This window comes from Poecilia latipinna, unplaced genomic scaffold (assembly GCF_001443285.1).
Source record: "Poecilia latipinna isolate Pla-1442-1.1 unplaced genomic scaffold, P_latipinna-1.0 Scaffold2155, whole genome shotgun sequence".
Classification (NCBI taxonomy): Eukaryota; Metazoa; Chordata; class Actinopteri; order Cyprinodontiformes; family Poeciliidae; genus Poecilia; species Poecilia latipinna.
In genome coordinates, this window is record NW_015114771.1 from 101851 (window position 1) to 127894 (window position 26044).

The window sequence follows — 26044 nt, forward strand, 5'->3', positions numbered from 1 at the left end:
ATATCTGAGCTTGAGTATCGGATCCGATACAGAAGAACAGCTTGGTGGAACATGAAGCTGCTGCGTTCTGACCCGGTTGCTCACCTTGATGTTTTCCACGGTGCGTTTGAGCGGATTGACCGTCTGCGGCATGAGCTGCAGCCAGTTGCAGGCGGTGCCGTGGAGCGTCCGCATCCAGGCCGGCTGGGTGTCGGACGTGGACGACGTTCGCTCCTTCTTCTCCGTCTCATAGGCCAGGTCATCCTCATCCTCCAACATCTGCATTTTCAGCATCTTACCCATCATGTCAGTGCCTGTGCAGCCCAGCAGAGGGAGGTGGAGGACCAGACCATGGTGGGTGGAGGAGGAGGGACAAGACATTATATTTTGGAACAGAAAACCAAAATGGCTTCCCCTCAGGGTGTGGGATTGTGTCAATACAAGATAAGGAGATCAAGCAGGACAAACACAAACAGGTTCAGGCAACGCTGAGGCCGATTCCTCAGCTGACGGGAAGTAAAACGACGTCATGCAACAGGAAGAGGGAGAACCTGGGAGGATGCAGAGGAACCATTGAGCTAAAGGAGGGTGGGGGGCAACGGGAGGGAGTCGGATATCATCTCAGCAAAGCAGCAGGATGTGTGTGAAATACAGCTGCTGGAGGGTGAGGAGCCGCACCCGGTGGCTGCAGCTGGATTACAGATTAAACCCCGGCTGACAGGAAGAGGACAGATTAGAGAAACCATTCTGAAGGACTCTGCTGCTCCACCAGGATCCAGATGGAGTCAACCTGCTAAAGCCAGGACGGCCACGGCTCATTATCCACACACGTCAACATCTTAGTCAGCATCACGTCTTTTTAGGAAGTTCTCTCACTTTTCTAAGAGACGTTACTATGGAGCTAAAGTTTTTTAAACTTTTTTTTTACAAACTCAAAAAATTAGTTTTTTTTCCATGTTCCAAAATGTGTTTCCAAAATATTTTTGTTTCCAACCTTTTTTTTTTTTTTTGAGTTTCAGATTTTTTCAGTTTAAATTTTATTTTGTAAAGTTTCAACCTGTTTGAAAAAATTTTAGTTTCCAAAATTCTATTTTTCAGATTATCTTTTTTTTTGTCAATTTCAAAACTTAGTTTGTGGCTCCAGTTCATCTCCGTTTGCAGATTCTGCTGCTGCTGCCTACAATCGGAGGTCAGAGGTCAGAGGCCTACCCTGAGTGGTGAGCAGCACCTTCTCTGCGTTACTGGGCAGCCCCAGCCAAGATGGCGTCTGCGTGTCGGGGAGCATCTCCACCCAGTGCATGAACTCTTCACGCCTGAAACCAGAGCGGCCCAGGTGAGGCGGCGGCCATCTTAGAAATCATTCTGAGGTAGAAATCGCGCCAAGCGCCACCGACCTGATGCCGTCGGGCATTTTGATGTCCTTCTGCCCGTCGACCTTCAGCGCCAGCTTGAACTCGCTGTCGAAGCTTCCCTTGGTGAAGATGCGGTCCAGGAAGGTGATGAGCAGCCGCTGGTCGAACTCGTTGTCGATGCGGCCGCCGTAGATGGACTGGGCCATGAGGGTCTTCAGCGCCGCCCAGGGGATTTTATCTGGAGCGATGTTCTGACGACCCTGAGCGACACAGACAGGAAGTAAACCCTCAGCTTCCTGCGTCTCAGTTTTAGCTGCAAACAGAGAGACGTGGGTCCGCTCCTACCTTGGCAGTGTCGTCCAGCCAGGTGTCGATGGTGTCGCAAGCGGAGCGGAGGTCCGACTCGCCGAACTCGTACTTCTTGGACCAGCCGAGCGGCGCATAGCGCAGCCGCTCCTGGATGACGGCGTGGAACCAGGCCAGGAGGAAGTAGAGGCGCGCGCGCTCGTTGGGAGCCTTCAGAGGAAACGCAGGGTCAGAACACGGTGCACACAGATTTCTGATCAGGTTCTGATCGGGTTCTGATCGTTTCCATTACCTTGCACATGCGCGCCACTGGGATGCTGCTGAAGGTCCGCAGCATGTTGGCTTTGACGCCGGGCGGCGGCTCAAACACGAAGATACGGCCGGCGCGCAGCAGGTTGACCGGAACCTGGCAGAGAGGAAACGTCACTGCAGATCACAGGAGAGACGGCTGGATCCGAATAATTAAGATCAATAACTTTGGTCCTTATCCAACAACAATTCACTTTTTAATCTAAATTACACATAAAAAGTTCCTCATTTCAGACTTCTTGGAGTAGTTGATAAATTATGGAAGTAAAAATTATTCTTAAAACGTTGAAGTCCATCACTTTGGTGACAAATCAATATTTCAATAACATTTTTTAAAACAGTTTCAGATTTTAAATAGTTGGGAGAAATACTAAAGTCATTTAGAGGAGAATCTCAAGTCTTTATTACAAGTTTGGTTAATAATAAGAAAACCAGAATTTAGTTTAGTTCATAAAACAAACTGAAATAAATAAGTCAAAGTCAACGTTACTAATTATTAATACCAGTGGTGGTTAAAAATATACAATCTTCTATTTATGATGATATTTAAAAATAATTTTCTTTTTAACAACAAAAAAATGAAAATGGATCAAAGTATTTATTACTAATCTATCAGTAGTATTTAAAAAATAGAAATGTTTTGTTAAAACAGACAAATATTATTTTTGATCTATTTTTAAACCTGAATAGTATTTACATAAAAATATAATTTTAACTGCTAGTCAAATCAAAATTAAAATATATATTACTACTACAATTATTAATGATTATTATTGGCATTTAATATAATTTTGTTTATAATAAAACAAATGGACACAAATATTTGCATCATTTATTAAATTAACATACTTTTCAGAATGAAGCAAATAGAGATGCACATACAGTAATTATTATTCTTGCTAATGTTTTTACCTTGGGGTTGATCTCCATGGTGAGGAACAGCCTGAAGCTGGCGTGCGGCTGCATGGAGTGCAGCTTCTTCTCCAGCTGCATCAGCCAGCCGGGGGCCAGGTGGACGTTCTCCAGCATCACCCACCTGCAGGAGGAAAACATCCAGTAAAACCGTCTGACGAATAAAAACAGTCATGACCAAACATCCGGAGCGTCGCTGGTCACCTGCCAGACTTGACGGCCGTGTTGATGTCTCTGTCGGCCTTGTTGAAGCCTTCAGCTGAACCTGTGGAGACGAGACGCATGCCGACCGTTAAACCTTCACCCGGCGCTTCGTTCACACAGGAAGCAGAGCGCGAGCGTTACCGATGGAGACGGAGGTGATCTGCTTGTTCTGCTCAGCAGCCAGATCTCGGACCAATCCGCTGGCATCGTAACCCGGGACAGAACACATCAGAACCGGAGTGCTGGGCTTCACCTGCAGGCGTGATCAGCGCCGTCACCGTAGGAACTTCCATCACGATAACAATAATATTGATGTAATCAATACCTCGCTGTCCACGATGTTGGCCAGGTCCAGCGGCTGCTCGATGATGTTCATGAAGGTTTCTCCCAGGACTTTAGAGACGAAGATGTGGGACATGGCCAGCAGGCGGTCGGGCCGGAAGGTGTGGATCAGCAGCAGCATGTGGACGGCCTGACCAATGGGAGCTGAGAGCACAGACATCCAGCAGGACGATCAGCGATCGATCAGGTTATGGCACTGATGGTTGATCGCTTGTGAAAATGGCAGATCCACAGATATATCGTCACTGGATTGGACGTCACGGCGCACCGAGTCAGGAATATCGGTGAAATAAACACATTCACGCAAAGAATCAGAAAGAATTATGACATTTTTAAGATTAATTTTCAACGCCTGAACAGCTAAGATCACAGGTCAGTAGAAAGGTTTAATAAAAATAGAGAGAAAGTGGGAAGTAGGTGAGTTATGCTAATTTAAATCACTTAAATTAGCTGATCCACCATCTGCATGTTTTTGGCGTTAATTTTTGATACGACTGAAAATAATCCCTGTTGTCAGCTAGTTGCCATGGCAACAGTGGTGTGTGTAGGGGAGAAAACTATTCTATTTTCTTAGCTTTATTTTAAACCATATTTTGTAGAAATCTGATGATTAATAATGGTGCTACAGTCAGTTTTGTGATATTGGAACAATCTGGTTTTGTTGACATGACTCAGTAGCGCCCTCAGGGGGGCGATACTAGCTACAGCAGCTAACAGGCGCCGTCCAATCCAGTGATTTTACATCGACGGGCCGATGGGTTCACTGACTCGACTGCTTCTCCTCCGACCACAGATAAGGAACGGCCAGCTCTGGAGTGTTGCTCTGGATCCACATGAAGAATTGCTGGGGAAACAAAGAGAAAAAGGAAGATAATCATGAAAAAAGGAGATTTAAAAATGAAATAAATAAGGAAAGCAGCAGGCAGGCTGCGGCTCACCTCGTCAGCTTCGACTTTGGCCACCAGGTCCTTGAAGGTCGGCAGGCGGCTGAGGCGGACCATGGCCTCGCATTGCTCAGAGGTCAGACCTTTGACCTTGGGCAGCGGCGTTCCCGTCAGGACGATCTCCTTTCCACGCAGGAAGTGCTGGAACTCTGCGTCGTACGACGGCTCACTGAAACAAAACATCAACATGTAAAACTTCTGATGAGGTTTTTTCCCTCAGGAAAGTTAAAGGCAAGTTTTCCAGCACTGGAGATTAAAACGATACAAATAAACTGAAACACAGTTTTAATTCACCATCATATGATTTATTTCTGTTAATGTGTTGTGATGGTATTCTACATCTAAATTATAACAAAATGTTATGTTTTGAATCGTCTCTTTCACACATCCTATAAACCTGATTGGTCCAAAAACAAAACTAATTTAATGAAAAAACCACCAAATTCAATAACTTTGTCTCATCTACAAATAGACGACTTTTTTCATGAGTTACACAGAAGAATGAGTCATGAAGGGATTAGGAATAAAATATAAAAACAATCCAAACAAATTGTATTAAAGTAAATGACTTTCCTGCTCAAATTAAACACTTAAAACAAAATATTTAAAAAATTACAAAAAAGTTTCTAAAGGAATTATTCTCCACGTTTTCTGGTGTCTAACAAATAGAAACAGTTTTAATAATTTGATAAATAAAATGTTTAGTCTGATTTAACCTCAGAAGAAAAAATGTGATTTTTTTATGAGGTGCCTGAAACTGTAATGGCTTTAAATTAAATTTAGGCTTTTAATTGTTAGATTAAACCTTAAACTCAGCCTGTTGCAATATGAAATAAGCCCATGATAAATTAAAAATTAGCTCAAGAATTTTTGTTTATAGACATCATGATCTGTTATGTTTCAGTTGTATGTTTTTTTTAATCTCCGTTTTATTTATTGTTCTGGTTATTTAACTTATCTTGTAATTCCAGTGTTAAATGTTCTTTAATAAAAGTTTGAGAGCAAAATTTCATTATTATGTTATCAATATACGACTTAAAAATGGTGTAAAAACCATTTTTTCACTGTGGTTTTTGTTGTCATCAGAACTACGTTGGATTACACTTTATTACAAAACCGTGAGTGTGAATCACATTTATGGACTTTGTGCAGAAATCAACCACTTCCTAACTTTGAAAACAAATCATTAACAGATTGAGGACTGTTCACCTGGTGATGCCCTTCAGGCTGATCTTGGCCAGCAGCATGGCGAAGGTGATGTGGTCCTGGTGCAGCATGCCTCTGGCCACTCTGTTGAACACCACCTAACCCAAACAGAGCCAAACCAGACGTTTACCGCCGAGTCGGGCAGAGGACAGCGGCTGGTGGCTTCAGAAGACGCTCTAACCTGGAACAGGTCCTTGGTGATGAGCGCCAGCCTCTGGGAATGGTCGCTGATGCTCTTCAGGTTGGCGTTCTCGTACAGCACGGTGTGGTACGTGTCCAGGAAGAAGTGGAGCGAGTACTGGTACAGGAAGTGCATCTGGAGGCAGACGGGAACGCTTTGTGAGCGGTAAACCAACGAGCGCTGCGCTCACAGGTGGGCAGAGAGCCCAAACATTATACTCAGGTAACAGCAGCACTACTCCAACGTCAAGGATGAGTGAAAAGTAGCCGCCCAAGAAATTAATCAGACGAGAGCAAAAATGTATCTGGGAAACCTGGTTGTGCATTTTTACTATGATGTACTTTTTACTTTTACTTGAGTAATTTTACTGTAAAATTTCTGGATCCTCTACCCAAGTGAAAGTTTCATAACGTTGATGTTATGAATACATAACACCTAACATTTATTTAACATTAAATAAAGCTTTAACCCAAGTTAAAGCTTTAATTATTTACTTTTCAAACATCTCAGATTTTTCTAAATCTGACTTGTTTGGTGTTAAAGGTACTGGCTGCTGCCCCCTCAGGAGTTTGCTGGGAAGAGGTCAGACCTGGTTCAGAGCCTCCATGGTGAAGTAGATGCTGCTGCAGGCGGAGGACAGCGACAGGTACTGCTGGGACACCGCCTCCACCTCTGACATCACGATGTCCGTCTCCTCCACCTTCCTGGTCACCTCGGCCGCCTCCTTCTTCAGGTTCTCCAGGGTGGTGATGATGGTGTCGTCGTCCAGGATGCGACCTTTGACCTCGTTTAGAGCCTGGAGGAGGGACTTCTCCAGCTGACGGAGACGCAGCTGGAACTCACCTGAGGAAAGATTTCAAATTGATACCTGGGATTAGGAGAGGGAGACATGGGGCCCCAAAAAACAAAAGATATTTTTTATTCAACAATAATCTGATAAAATCCTTTTTCAGTTCATCCTGCTAACCAGGACCAGAACAAAACCTCTTTTTATTTTCAATGTTCTTCATAAATCTTCTGCAAAACATGCTAATATATGCTGAGGCCTTCTCCAAAAATTATGTGCAGGCTGTAACAAAATGAGAGGAAAATAAATAAAATTAATATATAATTAACCTAACTGCAGCTACGCCCAATTATGACACGTAAGGCGGATTTCCTGTTTCAATATGGCCGCTCCTCACGTCAACAGCAGTGAGCTGCGGTGGAAACGTTTGTTACGAGGCAGACATGCCAAACTCAACGCTACCTGTAGCGCCTGCTAAGTGGCGTCTGCGTATGGGAAGTAAAGATTAAACAATGTTTGTGGCCGTCACCATGTTGGAAAACAAACTTCTTCACTAGAACGTTTAAGGTTTCTCATTAGCAGATATTTTTTATTTAAACTGATTTCTCTCTTTTTTTGTGGTTTTATGTCAACAATTGCTGATTCTGCTCTTGCATAAACTCCAGATTTGTGGAGTTCCTGACTAGTTTTCCTGTCAGACTCTCCACCTGAGCTGTGGCTCTCTGCAGCTCTTCCAGTGGGCCATCAGGTTACAGCAGCCATGAGATGTTTAAAGCTTGGGATGTTGAGAAGCTAACCGTGTTTAAACCATCTCCCTGTTCTGCTGCTGGGTTCCTGGGTCTTTATGATGCCGACCGTGTTGTTCTAATAAAACGCTGAACTTTGTGATTGTGGCGCCATTTCTGTCCAGCTCACCCTGCAGTTTCAGGAGATCCGAGCGTTTCTCGTCGACGTCGGGCCGCTCGGCCTTCAGCACCTCGTTCAGACACTGGCTCTGCAGGCTGCTGCGCGTCACCGTGAAGTTCACAAACGTAACCCGAGAGCACAAGTCTGGAGGGAACTCCACCTGCAGAGACACGGATCGTCAACGACCAAACTGGGAGCTCAGAGGGTTTACTGACCGCCTCCTCACCGTTGGGTCTCGTGTGGACAGGAAGATTACAAACGACGGAGACAGATCGATGTCCTGGTCTCCCAGGGTGATGAGGACACGCCCTCCGGTCCGGCGCACCTCTCTGTTCAGCACCGGGTTCAGGATCGGGTCGTAGCTCTCCACGTCCTGAAACATCACAGTGAGTTAGAGCTGATGAGTTTAGAGACGATGGAGTTTAATTGGAGATGAACCGATCAGATATCAATATCTGTATTGGTCCTGATATCAAAAAATATCTAGACTGAGTATCTGTGACAATGTGCAGATCTATCCAGTCTAATTCTATGCTTGGTGCTCTGAGCGACGGCGTGCTTTAATGTTTATTTTACTTCATATTTAGAGTCCTGAACCATCTGAAAGGTTTGTTCTGTTTATTTCTTTGACCAACATAGTCAAACAGTTTTTATCAGTTTATTTTACAGTCCTGAACAAATTAAAGTTATTTTTACATGTTTGATCAAACTGGTTGGTGTTTTTAAGTGAGCTGTCCCGGTGCAGTTATCAGATGCATTTATAATTCAGTACATTCATGTCTGTGTTTAAAAAAACATTTTAAGTTTTTCTGAATCGGATCGCATCATTAAAACATGGATCAGTGCGTCCATATTTTAAATCGGGGGGATCAGAATCACTGCCGTCACCTGGACCAGCAGCGGGTTTCCGAAACGCAAAGCGCTCTCCAGGTTCTTCCTGAAGGCGTCGTCCAGGAAGCTGGTTCTGGTGATCTTGCGGTCCTTGTACTCGTTCATGATGAACTCTGTGGCTTGGCCCGACGGGTCGATGATCAGAGGGTACCTGAAGAGGACATCAGGATTAAACTCCAGGTTCAGCTGCAGGAACATTTCCGTGACGTTTCGGGTTCGTCGGCGCCGACCTGTTGAAGCGTTTGAGCATGATGGCGTTCTCGGTGCAGAGGTCGTCAGCAGGCAGCGAGTTGGCCTGCCAGCGGAGACGCTCGTCTGCGTTGGACAGATACTCCGTCCGCGCGATGTCGGTGCGGAACTGGGTCAGAAATTAAACACAGAACTCCAATTATGCACAACCAGGTTTAAATATGATAAAACAGACACATTTCTCAAAAAACTCTGGAGAAATGGCTTCAAATGCTGCATAGCTAGCATTTCAAGCCATCTCCATGGTAACCAGATGTTTGGGATTGATGACAAACATTTCAGTGGAGTCTGGCATCCATTGGTGGAGGACCTGTGATGCTGAGGGACCGTTTGTGGTTCATAAAGTCCTGAGAACCTCGTTATTGCTCAATGGGACAAACTAAAATGTAGCTTTTATTACGTTAATAAAAAGTCATATTAGCAGAAAAAAGATGCAATACTACCAGGAAAAAATGTTGGAGTTATAAAAACCGAGCAGCTCGTCAGTCTGTGGTTCTCTGTGGACTAAACTGTTCTAAAATCCTGCTGCTGACAATATCTGATTCTTATGTTGGAAAACAAAATATTTCTTTATTTGTAAATTCAATACTACAGCATAACTTCACCAGATTCAACATTTTAATTTCTTTAGCTTTTATTGTGGATATTTTATAAACGTAACACTTCGTTCTCCTAATGTGACTTTATTCTAGTAAAAGTTTCTTGGAGTGTTATTAGGACTTTTTATTAAGACTTCTTCTTTCTCACAACTACATTCTTATTTTGACTGGTAACTGCACTCCGGTACACTTGTTCCACTTTCTTCTTGTATTACGACTTTGGTGTTATTATGCCTTCTTTCTGTTATCTCATAAATGTAGCTTTATCTCCAGATATGTGGACTGAGTGCGGTACCTGGATGTTGGCCTGCTGCAGGTGATGAGACCAAGTGGTGAACAAGTTCTGCCTCATCTGCTGCTCAAAGTAGCCGGCGTACGAGATGAAGGCTGCGGACAGCAGGCAGTCTCCGGCGATGGTGGACATCTGGTTCTTGAACGTCTCGCTGGTTTTCTCCCAGCGCTCCCTTTCAGCAGAAAGGCTCTTCAGCAGCGCTGTGCTGCGGTTCACCTGCAGGAACAGAGAAACATCAGGAGAACTTCTTCCAGGACCTTCGGATCAGCTGAGAGCTTCTGAATGAGGCCGACAGGAAACGCAGACCTTTGCTTCAACGGCGGCCAGGTCGGCCTTGATGGCCTGGGCCTCCGAGATGAGCACGGCGTACTCCTCCTTGTAGCGGGCGATGCTCGCCTCCAGGTCTCTGATCATCTGCTCCACCTCCTCCGCCTTCGTCTTGTTGTCCTTCGCGTCGTCTTCCAGCTTCTGCAGCTCGTTACGCAGAGGCTCCACTCGCTTCAGCATGTCGGCGTAGTTAAGCTGCAGGAGGGAAGCATGTTGTTCGTTAGCTGGACTTTTATCTGGTCAGCAGATCCATGTTCGGAGCGTTCAGGATCCCGACCTGAGCAATGGCCCATTTCACCATGGGCCCACAGGCCAGAGACGCTCTGTTGACCTGGTCGTAGTTGTAGCTCGGGTTGGACAGGTAGTTCTTCTTCATCTTCTCACGGATGGAGTCACTGAGTAAAAACCAAGCAGAGGGTCAGAGCGCCAGCTTTATGTGGAGAAATGATAATAAATCACAGAGAATTAGGAAGGAAATTTAAAGAGACGGTGCAGAGGATGGTTTTGATTTGTAGAAATTATCAAAATAAAACCTCCACCGATTAATCTACATCCGCCTCAAATTAAATGAAAATCAGTTCAGGAAAGAAATTAAATCATCAGGGTTCCTGCACACTCTTTATTTTATAACTTAATATAACACTTAATATGAAACATTTGTTGGTGGCTTCAAATAAAAGCATATATTAAGAAATAATTATTTCTATCATGTTTCTACAATAAACTTAAATTTGCAAATCTCCTGTTCTGGAGCTCCAGGCTGTTCTCTTATATTAGAAACAAAAGGATAAGAAAATAAATAACATTATGAGCATTAAAGCCATATGAAAATAAAGTCATACGACAATATAGTCAAAATATTATGAGAATATTTATAATTCAAGAAATAAGTTGAAATAATACTAGAATACAGTCATAATATTACAAAAATAATATGATGTAATACAATAAAAAAAAGTCAATTATGAGAATCAAGTCGTTTGACAATAAATTGAAATATTATGAGAAAAATTATGACAAAGTTAAACTAAAAAATAAAGCCATGTGGTTTGACTTTACTGCCACAGAACTTTATTCTCATAATAAGACTTTATTACTGTAAGCAAATGGTTTCAAACTTTTCAATGATCTTAATTTATTGTCGAGTAACCAGAACGTCCAGGATGGAAGTAAACTCGAGTCTATTTGCACCGAATCGGTTTTGAAATTTAGATGTTTATTTGGAAGGAAAAACATTTGGAGGTAAATGTTTATCTTATACTCACATCTCCTTTTTCAAAGCTGGAAAACTGAAATGTGTTAAAGAAGTGCGCAGGAACCCTGCAGTGATTAGATCTCATCGTCTGGTTAAGACCAAACCTCCTTCCTGACCTCATTTCCTCAGAGGAGAAGTTGACTATGCTGCTGATGAAATTATCCCTGATTATAACTTGTCTGATTTTTTTCCAGTCTCCGGTCTCCTCGCCCAGCATGAGGCAGATAGACTCCAGGGCCAGTTTAACGGCAGCGGGAGGGTTGGTCATGGCCCGAACTTCTACCAGGTGCTGCCGCTTAATGGAGCTCACGGCTAATTACGGAGGAGGAGACAAACCCAGACAGAGGGAGAGCTTTTAGTGGACAAGCAAAAACCTTATTTCACCTGATTTCTTCAGCTTCAAAGTTAACGATGGTGGGGATGAAGTTCTCCCTCATGATGATGGAGCGGATCTGCTTCCAGTCTGTGGTGCTCTCCCCCAGCAGCAGGCAGATGGACTCCAGCGCCAGCTTCACGGCGGCGGGGGGGTTGGCCATGGACCGCACCTCCACGAGGTGCTGCTTCTTTATAGACTTTACAGCTACAGAGCAGGACGGCAACAGGACACAAACGGGCCAAGATGGAGGACGGATGTGGACAGAAAGCTAGCTGTTAGCCGTTAGCCACGCTTACACAGGGAGGCCGGTAATAAAAGACGCTCCACTTAAAAAATATTTATAAATAATCCATCAGATAAATAAATGTCCACATGACATAAAAACAATTAATACAAAATATATTCTTTGATATTTTGGTGCCCTTCTGTTAATGCTAACCTCACATTTGGACATAAGAACATTAAATAAAAACAGTCAAAAATAAACAGTTATATAAATACTAAATTAACTAATGAAATACGGCTGATTTAAAATCATTTGTTCATTTCATGTGGAAACTATCCATTTGATGGAGTCTAATGAGCCATTTAAGGCCGACGTTACCGTTCTGGGCCTCGATGACGGCGGGCTCCACCTGGTCCAGGTCCTGCTTGACGCTCAGCTGCTTGTCTTTGATTACTTCCTGTTGCTTGTAAACTGCTTCCTGGATCTCCTGGCTCATCACCTGCAACCGAAGAGGAACAGCATGAAAACAGGCTAAACACCAACAGAACAGCAAAGTCTGCATGTTGGGCAATGTTACGTAAAATTAAATATTCTATTCCAAATCTTTATAATTCACACGCTACAGCAGCAACATCGTCATGACTTGATTTATGGGATATTTTGTTTGGCTTCTTCTTCCTCCAGTTTACCTTTTTCTTCTCAGCTTCCTGCTGGTCTTTGACCATCTTCTTCAGCTTGTCGTTAGCAGCTGCGTTCTTTGCCTCCAGCTCCTGGCTCTTGATTCTCAGATCGCGGCGAAGCTCCTCCACCTTGACGAGGAAACGGACGCCATCGATACGATGAACCAACAGGTTGGACCGTTCTTCATGTTTTACGGCAGGAAAGCCGGTTCTACCTGATCCACCGTCTCCTTGATCTTGCGAAGGCCGACGTTGAGATGCATCTGCTGCTCCTCCAACTCGCTGCGCTTCTCGTTGAACAGGTTGGCGTACTGGTTGATGAAGTCCAGGTAGTGGCGAGGAGTGATGGCCATGGTGTGACCACCGCGCTTCGCCAGGCGATTGTTAGCCTGGAGGATTTGGTGGCGAAGGTTAGCTTCAGCAACAAGAGACTTCCTGTTTACGACACTAACTCCTGGCTAGTTTGATCCTGACCTGGTGAAGAGTTTGATGAACGAACACGCAGCCGTTGACGATGGCCTCGCGGTGGGATGGCGGCTGCGGCAGTTTGTCGTAGACGATGGGCATGTAGTCTGGGACCTTGTAGTTGGGCTTCTCCAGGTCCATCTTGCTGGTGAACTCCTTACCCACCTGGTAAAGAGCCTCTGTTGACCAGTCTCCAAACCAGTTCAACACGCACCTGAAAGGAGAGTTTTAGTATCAAAACCGTTTCCATCTTTTTGTTTTAGCTCCAGCTGGTATTTATGAAGAGTGGACCTGTTGAAGAGCGCAGGAGACGTGGCAGCCCGGTCCTTCAGGCCCTCTGACGACGGGTTCATGGTGAAAACCACGTGCAGGTTTCTGATAACCTGGCTGGTGAACCACTTGTAAAGCTCCTCATGAGTGTCCAGCATCAGCCCCTCCTTCTGGGCTCCTTCCTTGCACTGAGTCATCAGCGTGGCATATTCATCTCCCTCAAACAAACCAGGAACCTACACAAACAGCCATAAATATTATACAAACAGGAGAAAAGCCAACATTCTTCAGCATTTCACAGGATAAGGAGTAAAAGCAGCAGCACAAAGCATGAGGTCACCTCTCCGTTGGCCAGCAGCGTGTTCATCCTCTCCAGGAACCCAGAGTCCAGGACGTTGGACTCATCCATGATGAAGGCGATCTTCTCATTCTTGCACCCTGAGCGACGTAGCACAGTGCGAAGGTCTTCATCAAAGTCCTCCCCGGTGTACTTCCTGTGCACCTGATGGCACCAAACAGAAAATTAACAGAGAAAATTCAGTTAAAATAAAAAACACCCTGGACTGATGCACCAACCTTAATCTGGTAGACACTCAGTCCGTTCATCCAAGCCACGAAGCGGGAAAGCGTCGTCTTTCCAGCACCGCTGACTCCGATCAACAGCAGATGACCCTGAGGCTGCCGGAAGATTCTGCACAGAGAAACATGGACATTTAAATATCCAAAGGGTTTGGGTTCAATCTGTCCAACAACGGTTTTCATATTTTGTCACACAGAGTGGATTCTCTCAGGATGTCTGTGACAGAGAAACACAAAGTGAAGCATATCTGCATCATCATACAGTGTTAAAATGTTCAGCCCGGTGTCTCCAACTAGCTTCGTGAATCAACTGAAATGGTTCCAGGTGATTAATTGAAGCTCAATATAAATGCAGCTGTTTTGTTTCTGGCCTTTGGGGTTTGACTGGAGAACAGTCAAAGTCCAGACCTAGATTAAATCAAGGATGTGGCAAAACTTTAAATTGTTTTTATTACAGAAAAACAGCAACAATGTGATAAAATGTGAGCTGGATGGGACAGAACTGTATGAAGAAGCTTTCAAAATAAAAGCCAGATCGCTCACCGGTCGATTCTGAGGACGTGGTCCAGAACCTCGTTGAACAGAACCAGAGGGACGTCCAGCTCCTCCTCGTAGAAAACCTTCAGACGGGCTTTCACGTAGTCCCTCAGTTCCTCCTGCTCAACGGGGATGTAGTCCTGCAAACAAACGGAAAATTAAAAACTGCAAAACAAAAACTGGTCAGAAGGATCAAAATGGAGGACGGCGATCTACCTTGGAGAGCCAGTTGCTGTAGAGGATGGGCCTGTTCAGAGCCTTCTCCTTATCGATGTTGGGGAAATGTTTGAGAGCCACCATGTCGATGTTTTCATCCGTCCACCTTCTCTCATCGTCACCTACAAGCCTGCAGACAAAAACACAGACATTACAGCCTGGAGTTCACAGATTACAGTTTTCAGGAAGATTTCTGAGCTGTAAAACGTCTGACCTGCTAAGAAAGTTGCCGAGTTGGAAACAATGGGGCGACTATTGCTAACTATAAACCGTTAGACCTGGCGGCTAACGGTGTTCCTCTCACCTGTCCTGGAAGAGACGCAGCGCCTCGTGAGCCCAGATCCGGATGAGCCCCTCCACTGGCAGGGTCTCCAGAGGGCGCAGCGCCTCAAAGATGCCCCGCACCCAGCGGGTCATCTCTCTGGGGGAGTAGATGTAGTGTGGCTGAATGTCCTGGGTGAAGCGCTCCTAAAGGACGGAGGATCAGGTTTAAAAGCGACATTACGACGGGAACGGTTCTGCCGACGCCGGGTCCTCTCCTCTACCTGAGACATGGTGTAGAACTCCACCATGGCAGCGGTCAGCGGCTCGGCGTAGGTCCGCAGAGACGGGATGAGGCGCAGCATGGCGCGGTTGAAGGTCCCGTAGATCTGAGTGAGGGAGGCGGGGCCGGGGTAATCCACGTACACCACCGGGACGTGGCGCAGGAACCTGGACACAAAACGCCACGCGTCTGCTATTCCAGCTCCAAAAATAAGACGCTTCTCTTTCAGGATAAACTACTAGAGCAAGGCTAAGAACACACAAGAGTTAATTATGAACAATGGCATGACAATAAAGTTGTATGACAAAGTTATTATAACATGAAAATAAAGTTGCAATACAATAAAAATAGGTCATATGGCAAAGTCAAAATATTAACAGAATACATTTCTAATAATAATACAATGCTAAAGTCATAATACAAGAAAAAAGTCATGATAATAAAGTCATATTAACAGAATAAAGTCATAATATTCAAATATTATATTATTACAAAGATGTGGTAATAATTTTTTTAAAATAAGTTGTAATAATACTGGCATAAAGTCATAATACAAAAGAAAAAGTCGATATTTCTGTAATGAAATTGTAATATTAGAAAATGAAGTTGTAATTTTCCTACATAAAACAAAATTTAATTTAGGAATGTTAAGAATGTTGTAAAATTTTACTTCTGTATCAGTTTTACAAATAAAATACTTGATCAGAAAAACCTGAAGAAAGCAGACACTGAAAACTATCGAAGGTTTTTCTCCTCATTAAAACGTTTTTCCTGTAATTTTCAAACTTTTTCTAGTATTATTATTGTGATAAAAAATATCAGATTATATAATCTGCATGCTGTACCTGTGTGTGAGCGGCTTTCTGCCGGGATCAGTGGGGGGATTACAGGCTCCGACGAACTGAATCCTCTCCAGTTTCACCCAGGTCTGGTCTGAGGTCCGATAGAAGCCTCCATGTTCCACCATCTACCAAACACAGGAAGTTAAACGCCCGGCCCGCTGCAGGTGTCTACATCCACCTGGAAACGGAGCGCACCTGTCTGAGGAAGGAGATGACCCTCTGCGTGCCGTACTTGTCCATGTCCGGCAGGTTGATCTCGTCGCAGAACAGAACCAGCCACTTGCCCAGCTGCACCGGGGCCAGCACCACGCCGTTGGGCGTCCGCCGGTACTCGCAGTAATGGTCGAAGGTCTTCAGCAGCAGCTCCGGGGTCGTGGCGCTGGAGAAGTTCAGACCAACAACCTGGCAAACAGAACAGGACATCAGCCGTCTCGTTCAAACGGGGAAACGTTTCCTGACTCGCAGGTTTGAGAATTTAATGTGCCAAAACGTGAAGCTGCTTGAAGGTGAACTTGTTAGTTTTGCCATGGGAGCATTAGCTCAAGATGAGGAGATGCTGAACTCATTAATTCATAAAAACTGTTTCAGTGTCCTTTTGTATTTATCCAGCTGCTCCTTATATATTATCAATCTTGTTTTATCTGCCAATCTCATGATTTCAACATCTCAACACAGATATGATGATGTCAAGCTGCTTTATTGCAGTATTTAGTCATTTTGTGATGAGGTTTACTGAGTTTCCTCCATTTCTCTCAAAATGTTGGATGTTTTATTCCTAAACAAAATCTATTTTTCCACATTTGGCTCCAATTTTCCCCACACATAGAAGCTACCGTTATGACGTCGTTAAATGCTTGAAACGGGTTTGTTGTCTCACCTCCATGTCAGGCAGAGCCCTGAGGGCGCTGAACAACGTCATGGTCTTTCCAGAACCTGGAGGTCCACACAGAACCAGCGGCTTGTGTTCTGCCAGCCACGTGTAAAGCAAGGCTTCATGGCGGACCGTGTCCAGCGTCGGAACCACGACGTCCGGAGACGCCACCTTGTGGGTTTCCACCTCGATCTGGGGCACTTTGCCCTGCCAGGACTGCCACTCGCCTGAGATGCAAACCTGAAGGAGGAAACGGCCCAGATGAAAACAGGTCGGGTTCGTCTCTTCCATCAGCGCCAAATAAAACCAGCCGGACCTCATAGTCGATGATGGGAACGTTGGGAGCAGACGGGAGGGGCACGGTGGTGATGCGTCGGATGTATTCTCCAAGCTCCGCCCTCATTTTCAGACGGCCATCGCCAGAGAAGGACCAGAGGACGGCATAGATCAAATACCTCTGCAAGGCGAGGAGAAGAAACATTTGAAAGTTTCCCTGAGCGAAGGAAGCAGGCGGGAGGAGAACGGGTCGCTACCTGCATGTATCTCTCCAGCTGGTCGATGGGCATGGGGAAGTCGGGGTGGTTGTTGTTGTACTGGGCCACGTTCCGGCAGGCTTGGTGCAGCATGGAGAACAGCGAACCCAGGCAGCGCAGGCGCGTGAAATCCATGATGTGCTCCATCTTGGAGGCGTGCTCCAAGGCTTTGATCACCAGGCCGGTGGAGGTGAAGTACGGCTGCAGGATCGCTGCGGCGTCCCTCTGGATCTGCAGCATAAACACAACCTCAGCAAGCAGCTTTCAGTTTTTCTGTATGCCGTCGTCTTTTCATTTGGTAATTTTTTTATTATGTAACGCACCTTGCTGCTGAAATGCGTCACACAAATAAACCGGACTTAAACACGGCAGCTAAACTTTTATCCACGCTTGATCACCTGCAGCATGGGGGAAGAAGCCTCCTCCTCATCCTCAGTGCCCTTCCTCTTGCGCTGAGCTTCGTCCTCGCCCTCGTCCAGTGGGATGCTGCGAATGCGAGCCAGGAAGTTGTTGAAGATCATGTCGGTGCTGAGCACGTCTTCGCTGAACCAGACCATGCCGCAGCGAGACACGGTGGCCAGGGTGGCGTACTTCAGGTCCTGCACCTCAAACATCACACGCACCTGGACAGAGACGGCAGAACGAGGTGAAAACGGACCTAAAACCTCATGATGCGACGGGATACAGAGGAGGCCTGGGCCGGCATCAGACCACACAGCATTCATCTGCTTTTGCTTAAAACAGAAAATCAACAGTTATTCCTACTGTACTGAGTATAACCTTTAAATCTTTACCATCAGACTTACAATTATTAACAACAAGATCAAGAAAAGGCGGCTCTAATTTGATCATAACTGTATAAAACGAGCCAAAAGAGTTTCAAAGAGAAGTTCAAACGGTGCTTATTGCACAAAAAGTTGTCCAAGTAAAAACAAGAATGCAGCCGGTTGAATGTTTTAGTCAATCAGAAACTTCGTCTTCAAACTGCCGCCATCGCTTCTTCATCGTCCGCCATGTTTGTTTACTCTGAACTCATGTTTGAGCCAGAGGATTTATGTACATCTGAATGTTGGCAGGTGAAATCTGCCTGATATACCTAAGAAAGTTCATCTCTGTGTCGTCCATCAAGTTTTAGAAATAAATTTACAATTTTAAAATGTTGCCATGTGAACCAGGCATAAGTTTCCATGCCTTTCTACCGACCCATCTTTCCCCTTTAAATGAGGTAAATGTGTCTGAGTGGAACAGGGAACCACTAACGTTTGGCGGTAAGCTCAGACGCTCTCCGTTTGGCAGAGTGAGCAGCTTGTTGTCGTCCAGCACAGAGTTCAGGTTCTCCACCCACTCTGGGTCGACGTCGCCATCGAAGATGATCCACTGGCGCTTCTGCAGCTCGCCTCGGACGTTGTCGATGATCCTGAAATTAAAGGAAAATGATCTCAATTGTGTTTTTCTGCAGATGGTAGTTTGTGGTTGGGGTTCTGATGGCGCCGCTCACTTCCTGAGGATGTGCGTGAACAAGCCGTCGGTCCATTCGCGGGTGTTTGGGTCCAGAGTTCCGTACAGGTGGTCCTTGCTGATGGCCTTGGGGTCGATGATGTGGGCCACGCCCTCCACCCCCTCCAGCCGCTCCAGGGCTTTCAGGAGGACCCGCCACGCCATGGTCTTCCCACTTCCAGAAGGACCCACCATCATCAGGCCGTGGTTGATCTGGGTGATCTGGTACAACTGGAGCACCTGGAGAACAGGTAAAGGTGTTCCAGGTTAGGACAAATCTGTGGCCTACACAAGACATGCTCAAATACACAAAATCATGCTTAGATGAAGAGATTTCAGTCTGCTCAGTTCTGCCTATTTTCAGATGTTTTCAGGCCTCTGTCACTTTAAAGTAAAATAAGGTGCTGCTGGCCACGCCCCCCTAACTCAACATTTACACATGAAAATGCCTGAAAACAGATGCTCAGTTATACAAATCTTTGTCAAATTAAATTAGTAGAACCTCCTGCACAATGCAGCAAGTGGTTTCTGGATGGCAAGACAACAATAAAACACTTGTCTCTTCCAGCGGCCATTGTACAGCGCATACAGCGGTAAAATCAGCTGACCAAACATGCCGAGTTCAGCTTGGGTTGCTAGGAAACGGGTGGATCTCTGATGAGGTTGCTAGGTAACAGGTTGGTCTGTGGTTTGTGACATTAAATTCTGGAGGGTTTTGAAACGGCTCGTTACCTTCTTGCCAAAAACCAGCCGTTTGGTTTATTTAAGTGCTTTGGCTGCTTTTAGAAGCAGTAGAAACCAAAGGGAAGAACTAAAACATGCATCTAGAGAAGGTTAGACTGCCAACATGGGTGTTTATCCTGGTGAAGGGGGCGGCCTTACCTTCTCCACCCACATGCTGCCCACATCGTCGCCGTCTCCGTAGGTGAGGTACATCTCGCTGCAGACCTTCTTCAGCTCCTCCCTCAGCGCCGTCATCTCTCCTCGCAGGTACTGGACTCCAGGGAAGACGTCTGACAGCAGGCTGAAGAGCAGAGGGATGTCCTCCGCCACCAGCTTGGGCACCATGGTCTCACACACACTCTGGATCAGGATCTAAAGCAACAAACCCAAACTCAGGACAAAGAATGACGCGACCCAACTCAGTTTGATCCAACCTCAGTTTTTCCACCTCTTGTTCTGGAAGGTTTTCGGCTATCTCGTTCTCGTCGACAACCTCCCCGCGCTCCAGCTTCTCCCTCTTGATCTTCTGGATCCGCTCGCGCTTGACGTTGCCGGCGCTGATCAACACGCTCTTCAGGGCGCGGAGTCCAAAGTCATAATGGCTCTGAGACGACAGCTGCTCGTCGCACAGCCTGAAGATAAAAACAGAGCGCAAGTCAGAGGGATGCCTTCTAAACCGAGTTAAGCCGAGTTAAAGCTGACACACACTTGAAGAAGGGTACAATCTTCTTGGCGAGGATCTCGGCGGTCCGGAAGCCCTGGGAGTAGAGCATGACCTGAGCGATGAGCTGCCGGTCGGGCTTGGTCATGGCCAAGCTGCGGAACAGCTTCTTCAGGTTGTCGGGCAGGTTGGAGCGGCCGGCGTAGCCCGGGTTCATGGTGATGAAGATGGCCATGTCGGGGCTCACCTTCACCTGTTTGTTCAGGAGCTCCGTGGTAACAGGCACACCTGAGCCAGAGGGAACAGATCCCACTCAGCGCATCGCATGTAGGACGACCAATAGAAACATTGATCTATAAACTTTACATCATCTCTGTGGAGAGCTTGTAAAACTATTCACAGCTCATTTTAATGCCTTTGAAGTTTGTGGCTGAAACACGACCAAATGTGTGTTTCGAAATATTGGAGGATATTTTGTTTCATTCAACGTTTGGGCAGATTCATCTCTTTGATGCCAACATGTTGATCAAACGTGACTCTGTCTTATTTCATCAGACAACTGTTTATGATTTACTACTAAAATGAAAAATAAATTCCCCATTTTAGAACGAGACAAAAGTTTATGTCACTATACAATTGTTGCACTTCCTGTGAATGAATGATAAACTTTAGGCTTTGCACTCTGCTGAGTGATTTCTCCCTCTGCAGAGATCCTTTACTAAAAGAGTCAAGAACTGTAAGGAGAGTATCTATACTAGATAGTTGTAGTTCGTCACTGAACGTATCTGGACCAACAACTTTTTAGGAGTTTGAACAACATAAAGGAAGTCCTACCTGGTTCTTAACTTTTTCATTTTTAAATAAGCAGGAAGTGTGACGATTTCTTCTTTCAGCTCAAATTGTAGAACTAAATTATGTACTGTGCGTTAGTCTATCAAGTAAAATCCACTAAAGTTTGCAGTTGTAAAGTAATAAAAAGTCAAAATTACAACAAGGCGTATAAATATTTGTGCTGAACAATAAAACGCGATTGCTCAGTGGCTGGAGGAAGTTCCTTTTCGTACGTACTCCTGTCTCTGTTGGGGTTGCTGTGCTCCCTCAGCGCCACCTGGATGTACTGGACCTGCTGGGAGACGGCCGACAGCATTCTCTCCTCCAGACGGTTGAACTCGTCGAAGCAGCCCCAGGCTCCCACCTGGCACAGACCCACGAAGATTCGACCCATGGCCTGAAGAGGAAAAGAAAATATCTGCATGATGTCCAGAAATAATCTCTAATATTTAATAAAAAGTCCTGGACCAGCCATGCTGCACCTGGAAGTCAAAGGTTTCATCACAGTTGAAGACCAGGACAAAGCGTCCCAGCTGGTGACCCAGAGCTTTCACAGACTCCGTCTTTCCGGTTCCAGCAGGTCCTGCAGGGCGAACAAAGAGTCAAGATCAACTTTTCTGCTTAGGGAAACTTAAAAAATGCTGCTCCACTTCCATACCGAAAGGTGATCCACCCAGACGGGCCTCCAGAGCCTGGGTCATGGTGAGGTAGCAGCGGTCCGTCAGCGGGGTCTGGACCAGTTTGTCCTGTACGCCCAGATACTCGAAGCCGTAGTTGAACTTGGCGTTGGCCATCTGGATGGACAGCTGCTGCAGGACGTCCGTCTGCTTAGGGTCAAAGTAGAAGCGCATCTGGGAGAGCCACTCGAAGGACTTGGGGTTGTCGATCTTGTTCTTGATCAGCGTCCTCGTGACGTCGCGCTGGTGCACCAACTCTGTGATCTGAACAGAGTGAAACGATTTTCAGACAGTTCATCTAAAATCAGAGCTTCAAGTTGATCTGAATCTCCTTTTACCAGATGCTCCAACTTCCTCCTGCGGAGAGGAGGCTGCTCCATCAGCACCGTGTCGGCCAGGACGTTCAGCGTGGCCTCGACGTTCGACAGCACTCCCTGCATGGGCGACATGTCGCCGCCTCCAGAAATGGTGGTCAAGGCCGACTCGATGTTCTCAGACCAGGCGATCTGGGCGGACAGGACCACCAGCTGGGCCTGAAGACACGCAGCATTAATGAATCATTAACACATATATGAATGCAGAAATGAATAAATAAATGAAGACATAAATATGTGTATATATATTAATGAATGTATGTAAAAATTACCGAATGAATGAATGAATACAGCAAACTGATACATTTTTTGCGTTAATATATGATCACTTTCTGCAACCACGGATGAATGATTCATTCATTCATTCATGATCCATCATCTGAAAAGTTAAGAGTCAAATTCCAGCCTCCTCATTAACTGTCCATCTAATTGTCATAATTAATTCATGTTCCTTGGTTGAGGTTTGTTGTTCTTCCCAGTTAACCCTGACTGGATGAAAACTGCTCTATAAACGGTGAACTCTCCCAGTCCTGACCTGGTAGCGATCGATCCAGTTGATGTACTGCGTCAGGTCGATGGCGGTGCCCTTGTTGAAGGCTGTGACCTCGGTGACGGACTCGGCGAGCAGCTTGGCCAGCGTCACCCTCATCTCCTTCTCCACCAGCGTCAGCCACTCGTTGATCTTGGGGTGATCCGTGATGGAGACGGGCGTCTTGTACAGAACCTCCTCTCCCTCCCGGGACGAGATGCCCAGAACCTCGGTGTTGTCTTCGTTCAGCAGGATGCTCGACACGCCGGCAAACATCTTCTTGAAGTGTTTCTGGAGCTTGGCCACGTTCTTGCTGTTGCCGATGATCTCCAGCAGGTCCTCGTCTCCCACGAAGTAGAACCTGTCAGCAAAGATGGAGGACAAATGTCAGACACTGAAGGGTTAAACGTGAACGGTAATTATCGCTCCAACAACACGAGGCTTTACTGACTTCAGCTCCCACAACGTTTTAGAGCTAAAATATATTTATTTCATTGCATAAATATTTATTCAGCGCATTTTTAAATTTCACTGAAGTGATCAGGATTTATATCTGGAAAATAAGAGATAGAATAACGGATGGAAGAATGGAGAGCAAAGGAAGAAACCAAAGAACGAGTGAAGAAAAGATAGAAGGAAAACAGAAAATAAGCAAGGAAAAATGGAAGATAAAAAAATGAAGGATGGATAAGAGGAAGAATGCTGCTAGAATGAAGGATGGTGGTTGATTTTTAGCTTTGATAGAAAATGGAATAAAAAGTCTGTAACTGTTTAGACTTCCTGATTTGTTCCCATCATCAGCGCCGCAGCGTACTCTGCTTCCTCCGCAGCGCCCCCTACCTCGGGAAGGAAGATCTCTCCCTCTCCAGGTATTCTCCCAGAGCCTTCTGGATCTTTCCCAGCAGGTCGGCCAGTCGCTCCAGGGACCTCTGGACTCCCTGGATGTTCAGGACGTCCATCACCAGCGGAGACTTGGTCACCTTCTTCATGAGGGCCAGGAACTCTGTGCTGATGCTGCAGGACAGAGACGGTTCTGCTTCAGTTTTTACTGCCTGTAGCTCCATCTGCATCATTTTTAATCGGGTTCTGCTTCACCTCTGGAATCTCTGCGTTTCCACAGGCAGCAGATGCTTGATGTCAGCGCTGCCGGTGAAGATGCCTTCCAGATAAACCCAGCGCCTCTGGACGTCGATCCAAACGTCAAACAGAGCCATGATGCGGTTCAGCTTGTCCTCCCAGCTCAGAGCGTCTTCCTCAAACACCTGAAGAAGAAGAAAAGAGCTAAACATCCAACATCTGAAGCGTCTGAGGTTGAGATGAAGAGACGTTAGCCGTCGTCACCTTGTAGTAAGGAGACAGCTTCATGGCCGACACGCTGTTGATGTGCTCCTTGACTTTGTTGAACAGATCGTCCCAGCCTCGGATCAGGCGGCACTTGTTCTGGTAGTTCACCAGGTCCAGTTCATACGAGTTCCACACCTCACGGATCTGACGGGACCAGAGACCAGTTAGAGACCCAGTTAGAGGACCGAGAGTGTCCAGGAAGAAGGACAGATGGAAGGATGGAGGGAGGGGATGATGGATGTAAAGGCTGGAAGAATTGAAATATGTAAAAACAACAAAACAGATGGATGATCATCTGATGGACGGTTAGACAAGTGAACAGTGGGATGGATGGAGGGACATGATGGACAGACCAACGAATGGACAGATGAATAGTTGGACGGACTAACAGATTAGTTGGTAGAGGACGGGTCTTGTCCAGACGTCTCACCTGCTTCAGGAACTCCTCCAGAGCCATTTCTCCCTGAGCCACCAGCAGGACGTCCTTCACCACCATCTCGTTCTTCTGCAGATCCACGTCCCAGATCTGCCCCAGTGTCAGCTCTGAAAGCACCCAGTTCACATGCAGCCGCTTCATCAGCTGCTTCCAGTGGCGGTCCTTCAGCGCCTCTGACTTCAGCTCAATCACCAACATGTTGACCTGGAGAAGGGAAGAACAGGAAGTGAGCCCTGCTTCCTTTAAATGTACCAGCTGAAAGCCCGTTTCCTGACCTTCAGGTATCCCTTCAGTAGCCTCTGGACAAACTCGTAAGACGCGTACTGTCTCAGTCGGGCCTGGAAGTTCTTCAGCTGGTTCAGGAGAGCATCCAGACTCTGGCGAAGCTGCAGCAGCAACAACAACTTTAGTCTCTACAGAACCAAACGGTAAACACCAGAGTTTTATCCGTTTACCTTGCGAGGCTGCACAGAAACCCACGGCTGCTCCTTCATCTGGTCGATCTGCTCCCACACCTTCGACAGCTCAGACCACACCTCCTTCAGGTCATGCAGCTCCTCCAGTGCCACCTTAAAATGAGAGGCAGAAAGGGTTAAAACAAGATCCTGACAAATGGCTTTTAATCAACCAACACTGGAGGCGTCACCTGCACTCTCTCCTCGCTGCCGCTGAGCAGGCCGGTATCGGTGAGCTCCAGCGCCTCTTTGGCCCGAGCGCACTTCTCCCGCTCCACCTTCAGGCGGCTGAAGTTGCCTTCATAGATGGTCAGAGACTGAAGGGCTTCTTCAGGACGCAGATTCCCCTACAAGAAGAACAACGTCAGACGCTAAAGTCTCTGAAATACTTTGGTGGTTTTGATGTGGGAGACGCTGGTCTTACTGCGACAGGTTTGGTCTTCTCCCAGTCGTTCAGGAGGTCCGTGGTGCGGTTCTCCACGGCTTTGTCCTCCTGGACTATCTTCATCTGCAGGTTGGCCACCTGCTGCTGGATAGCTGTGTCTTTGCGCTTCATGATGTCACTGAATGCTCCCCATTCACCTTCGATGTTGTCGATGTAGAGCCAAGACGGAGGGAACTGGAAGCGCTGCTTCTCCAGCAGGCGCTGTCCGTTTCGGAACAGCTGCAGGAATAAAAGTTAGTAAGACACCATCCAAACACCAGAGCCAGATTCATTCGGCGGATCTAAAGGCTTACCTCCACGTTCTTCTCAAACTGCTTGATCTTACGTTTCAGGGTCTGGACATACGTGATGAAGTTGACGGCATCTGAGGTGCTCGCCGTGTCCACAGAATGCTGCTCAAGATCTTGACGAGACTTTGAAAGGAAATCAACATTTCTGCTAAGTAATGATGACAATTTAACATGTTAAAAGATGCATTAAGAAATTATCCAATGAACCAAATCTGCAAGTTTTTAGTTTGTCAGAGTTGCTTACAACACCACCACTCTGTTACCAATGTGAGGCGTTTAAAATTAATGCTTTTTTATATATATGCATCTTTATTAGATTTTTATTGAAAAAGTTTGCAGTCTCACTTTACACATTTGTTTTATATATTTAATGTATTTTATTTTTAATTAAGCATTTTTAATATTTCTTACTCATTTATTTAATCCATTCCATTTTTTATGAAAATTAATGCATTTTTCTTTAACCGATTTATTTTTGTAGTAATAAATCTTTAATATTGCTTTGTGAAAAATGTCTATTTTCATCAAGTCAGTTTTATGCTGAATGAACAAAGAGCACCATTAAATGTCTGAACTTCCTGACTTTGCAGCAGCTTTCTGGA

At 45.8% G+C, this 26044-nt stretch overlaps 1 protein-coding gene across 2 annotated transcripts in view; it reads right to left on the minus strand.

The window, feature by feature from the left end:
- The window catches only part of dync1h1 (dynein, cytoplasmic 1, heavy chain 1), a 39172-nt gene that overhangs the window by 1997 nt on the left and 11131 nt on the right, over positions 1-26044 (minus strand). The window contains exons 16-73 of one of the 2 annotated variants that reach the window (XM_015017527.1): positions 25446-25565; positions 25132-25371; positions 24899-25054; positions 24708-24821; positions 24528-24638; positions 24247-24456; positions 23814-23960; positions 23568-23734; positions 23313-23486; positions 22479-22833; positions 21908-22102; positions 21551-21833; positions 21375-21475; positions 21130-21289; positions 20109-20349; positions 19849-20032; positions 19560-19772; positions 18679-18917; positions 18441-18597; positions 17579-17803; positions 17181-17411; positions 16964-17104; positions 16654-16887; positions 15972-16178; positions 15780-15901; positions 14936-15101; positions 14695-14858; positions 14391-14520; positions 14181-14314; positions 13635-13749; positions 13399-13560; positions 13080-13294; positions 12798-13002; positions 12539-12712; positions 12333-12452; positions 12022-12142; positions 11158-11353; positions 10064-10181; positions 9766-9981; positions 9463-9675; positions 8550-8677; positions 8317-8470; positions 7655-7801; positions 7438-7588; positions 6325-6578; positions 5736-5870; positions 5558-5652; positions 4343-4517; positions 4173-4248; positions 3388-3548; positions 3204-3315; positions 3063-3123; positions 2859-2982; positions 1930-2043; positions 1677-1847; positions 1374-1591; positions 1189-1292; positions 85-293 (exon numbers count right to left, since the gene is read on the minus strand). In XM_015017527.1, the coding sequence (XP_014873013.1) occupies positions 85-293; positions 1189-1292; positions 1374-1591; positions 1677-1847; positions 1930-2043; positions 2859-2982; positions 3063-3123; positions 3204-3315; positions 3388-3548; positions 4173-4248; positions 4343-4517; positions 5558-5652; positions 5736-5870; positions 6325-6578; positions 7438-7588; positions 7655-7801; positions 8317-8470; positions 8550-8677; positions 9463-9675; positions 9766-9981; positions 10064-10181; positions 11158-11353; positions 12022-12142; positions 12333-12452; positions 12539-12712; positions 12798-13002; positions 13080-13294; positions 13399-13560; positions 13635-13749; positions 14181-14314; positions 14391-14520; positions 14695-14858; positions 14936-15101; positions 15780-15901; positions 15972-16178; positions 16654-16887; positions 16964-17104; positions 17181-17411; positions 17579-17803; positions 18441-18597; positions 18679-18917; positions 19560-19772; positions 19849-20032; positions 20109-20349; positions 21130-21289; positions 21375-21475; positions 21551-21833; positions 21908-22102; positions 22479-22833; positions 23313-23486; positions 23568-23734; positions 23814-23960; positions 24247-24456; positions 24528-24638; positions 24708-24821; positions 24899-25054; positions 25132-25371; positions 25446-25565 (9765 nt within the window). Of the gene's footprint in view, positions 1-84; positions 294-1188; positions 1293-1373; positions 1592-1676; positions 1848-1929; positions 2044-2858; positions 2983-3062; positions 3124-3203; positions 3316-3387; positions 3549-4172; positions 4249-4342; positions 4518-5557; positions 5653-5735; positions 5871-6324; positions 6579-7437; positions 7589-7654; positions 7802-8316; positions 8471-8549; positions 8678-9462; positions 9676-9765; positions 9982-10063; positions 10182-11157; positions 11354-11425; positions 11622-12021; positions 12143-12332; positions 12453-12538; positions 12713-12797; positions 13003-13079; positions 13295-13398; positions 13561-13634; positions 13750-14180; positions 14315-14390; positions 14521-14694; positions 14859-14935; positions 15102-15779; positions 15902-15971; positions 16179-16653; positions 16888-16963; positions 17105-17180; positions 17412-17578; positions 17804-18440; positions 18598-18678; positions 18918-19559; positions 19773-19848; positions 20033-20108; positions 20350-21129; positions 21290-21374; positions 21476-21550; positions 21834-21907; positions 22103-22478; positions 22834-23312; positions 23487-23567; positions 23735-23813; positions 23961-24246; positions 24457-24527; positions 24639-24707; positions 24822-24898; positions 25055-25131; positions 25372-25445; positions 25566-26044 lie in introns of both variants that reach the window. The other variant, XM_015017526.1, reaches the window with a different exon arrangement.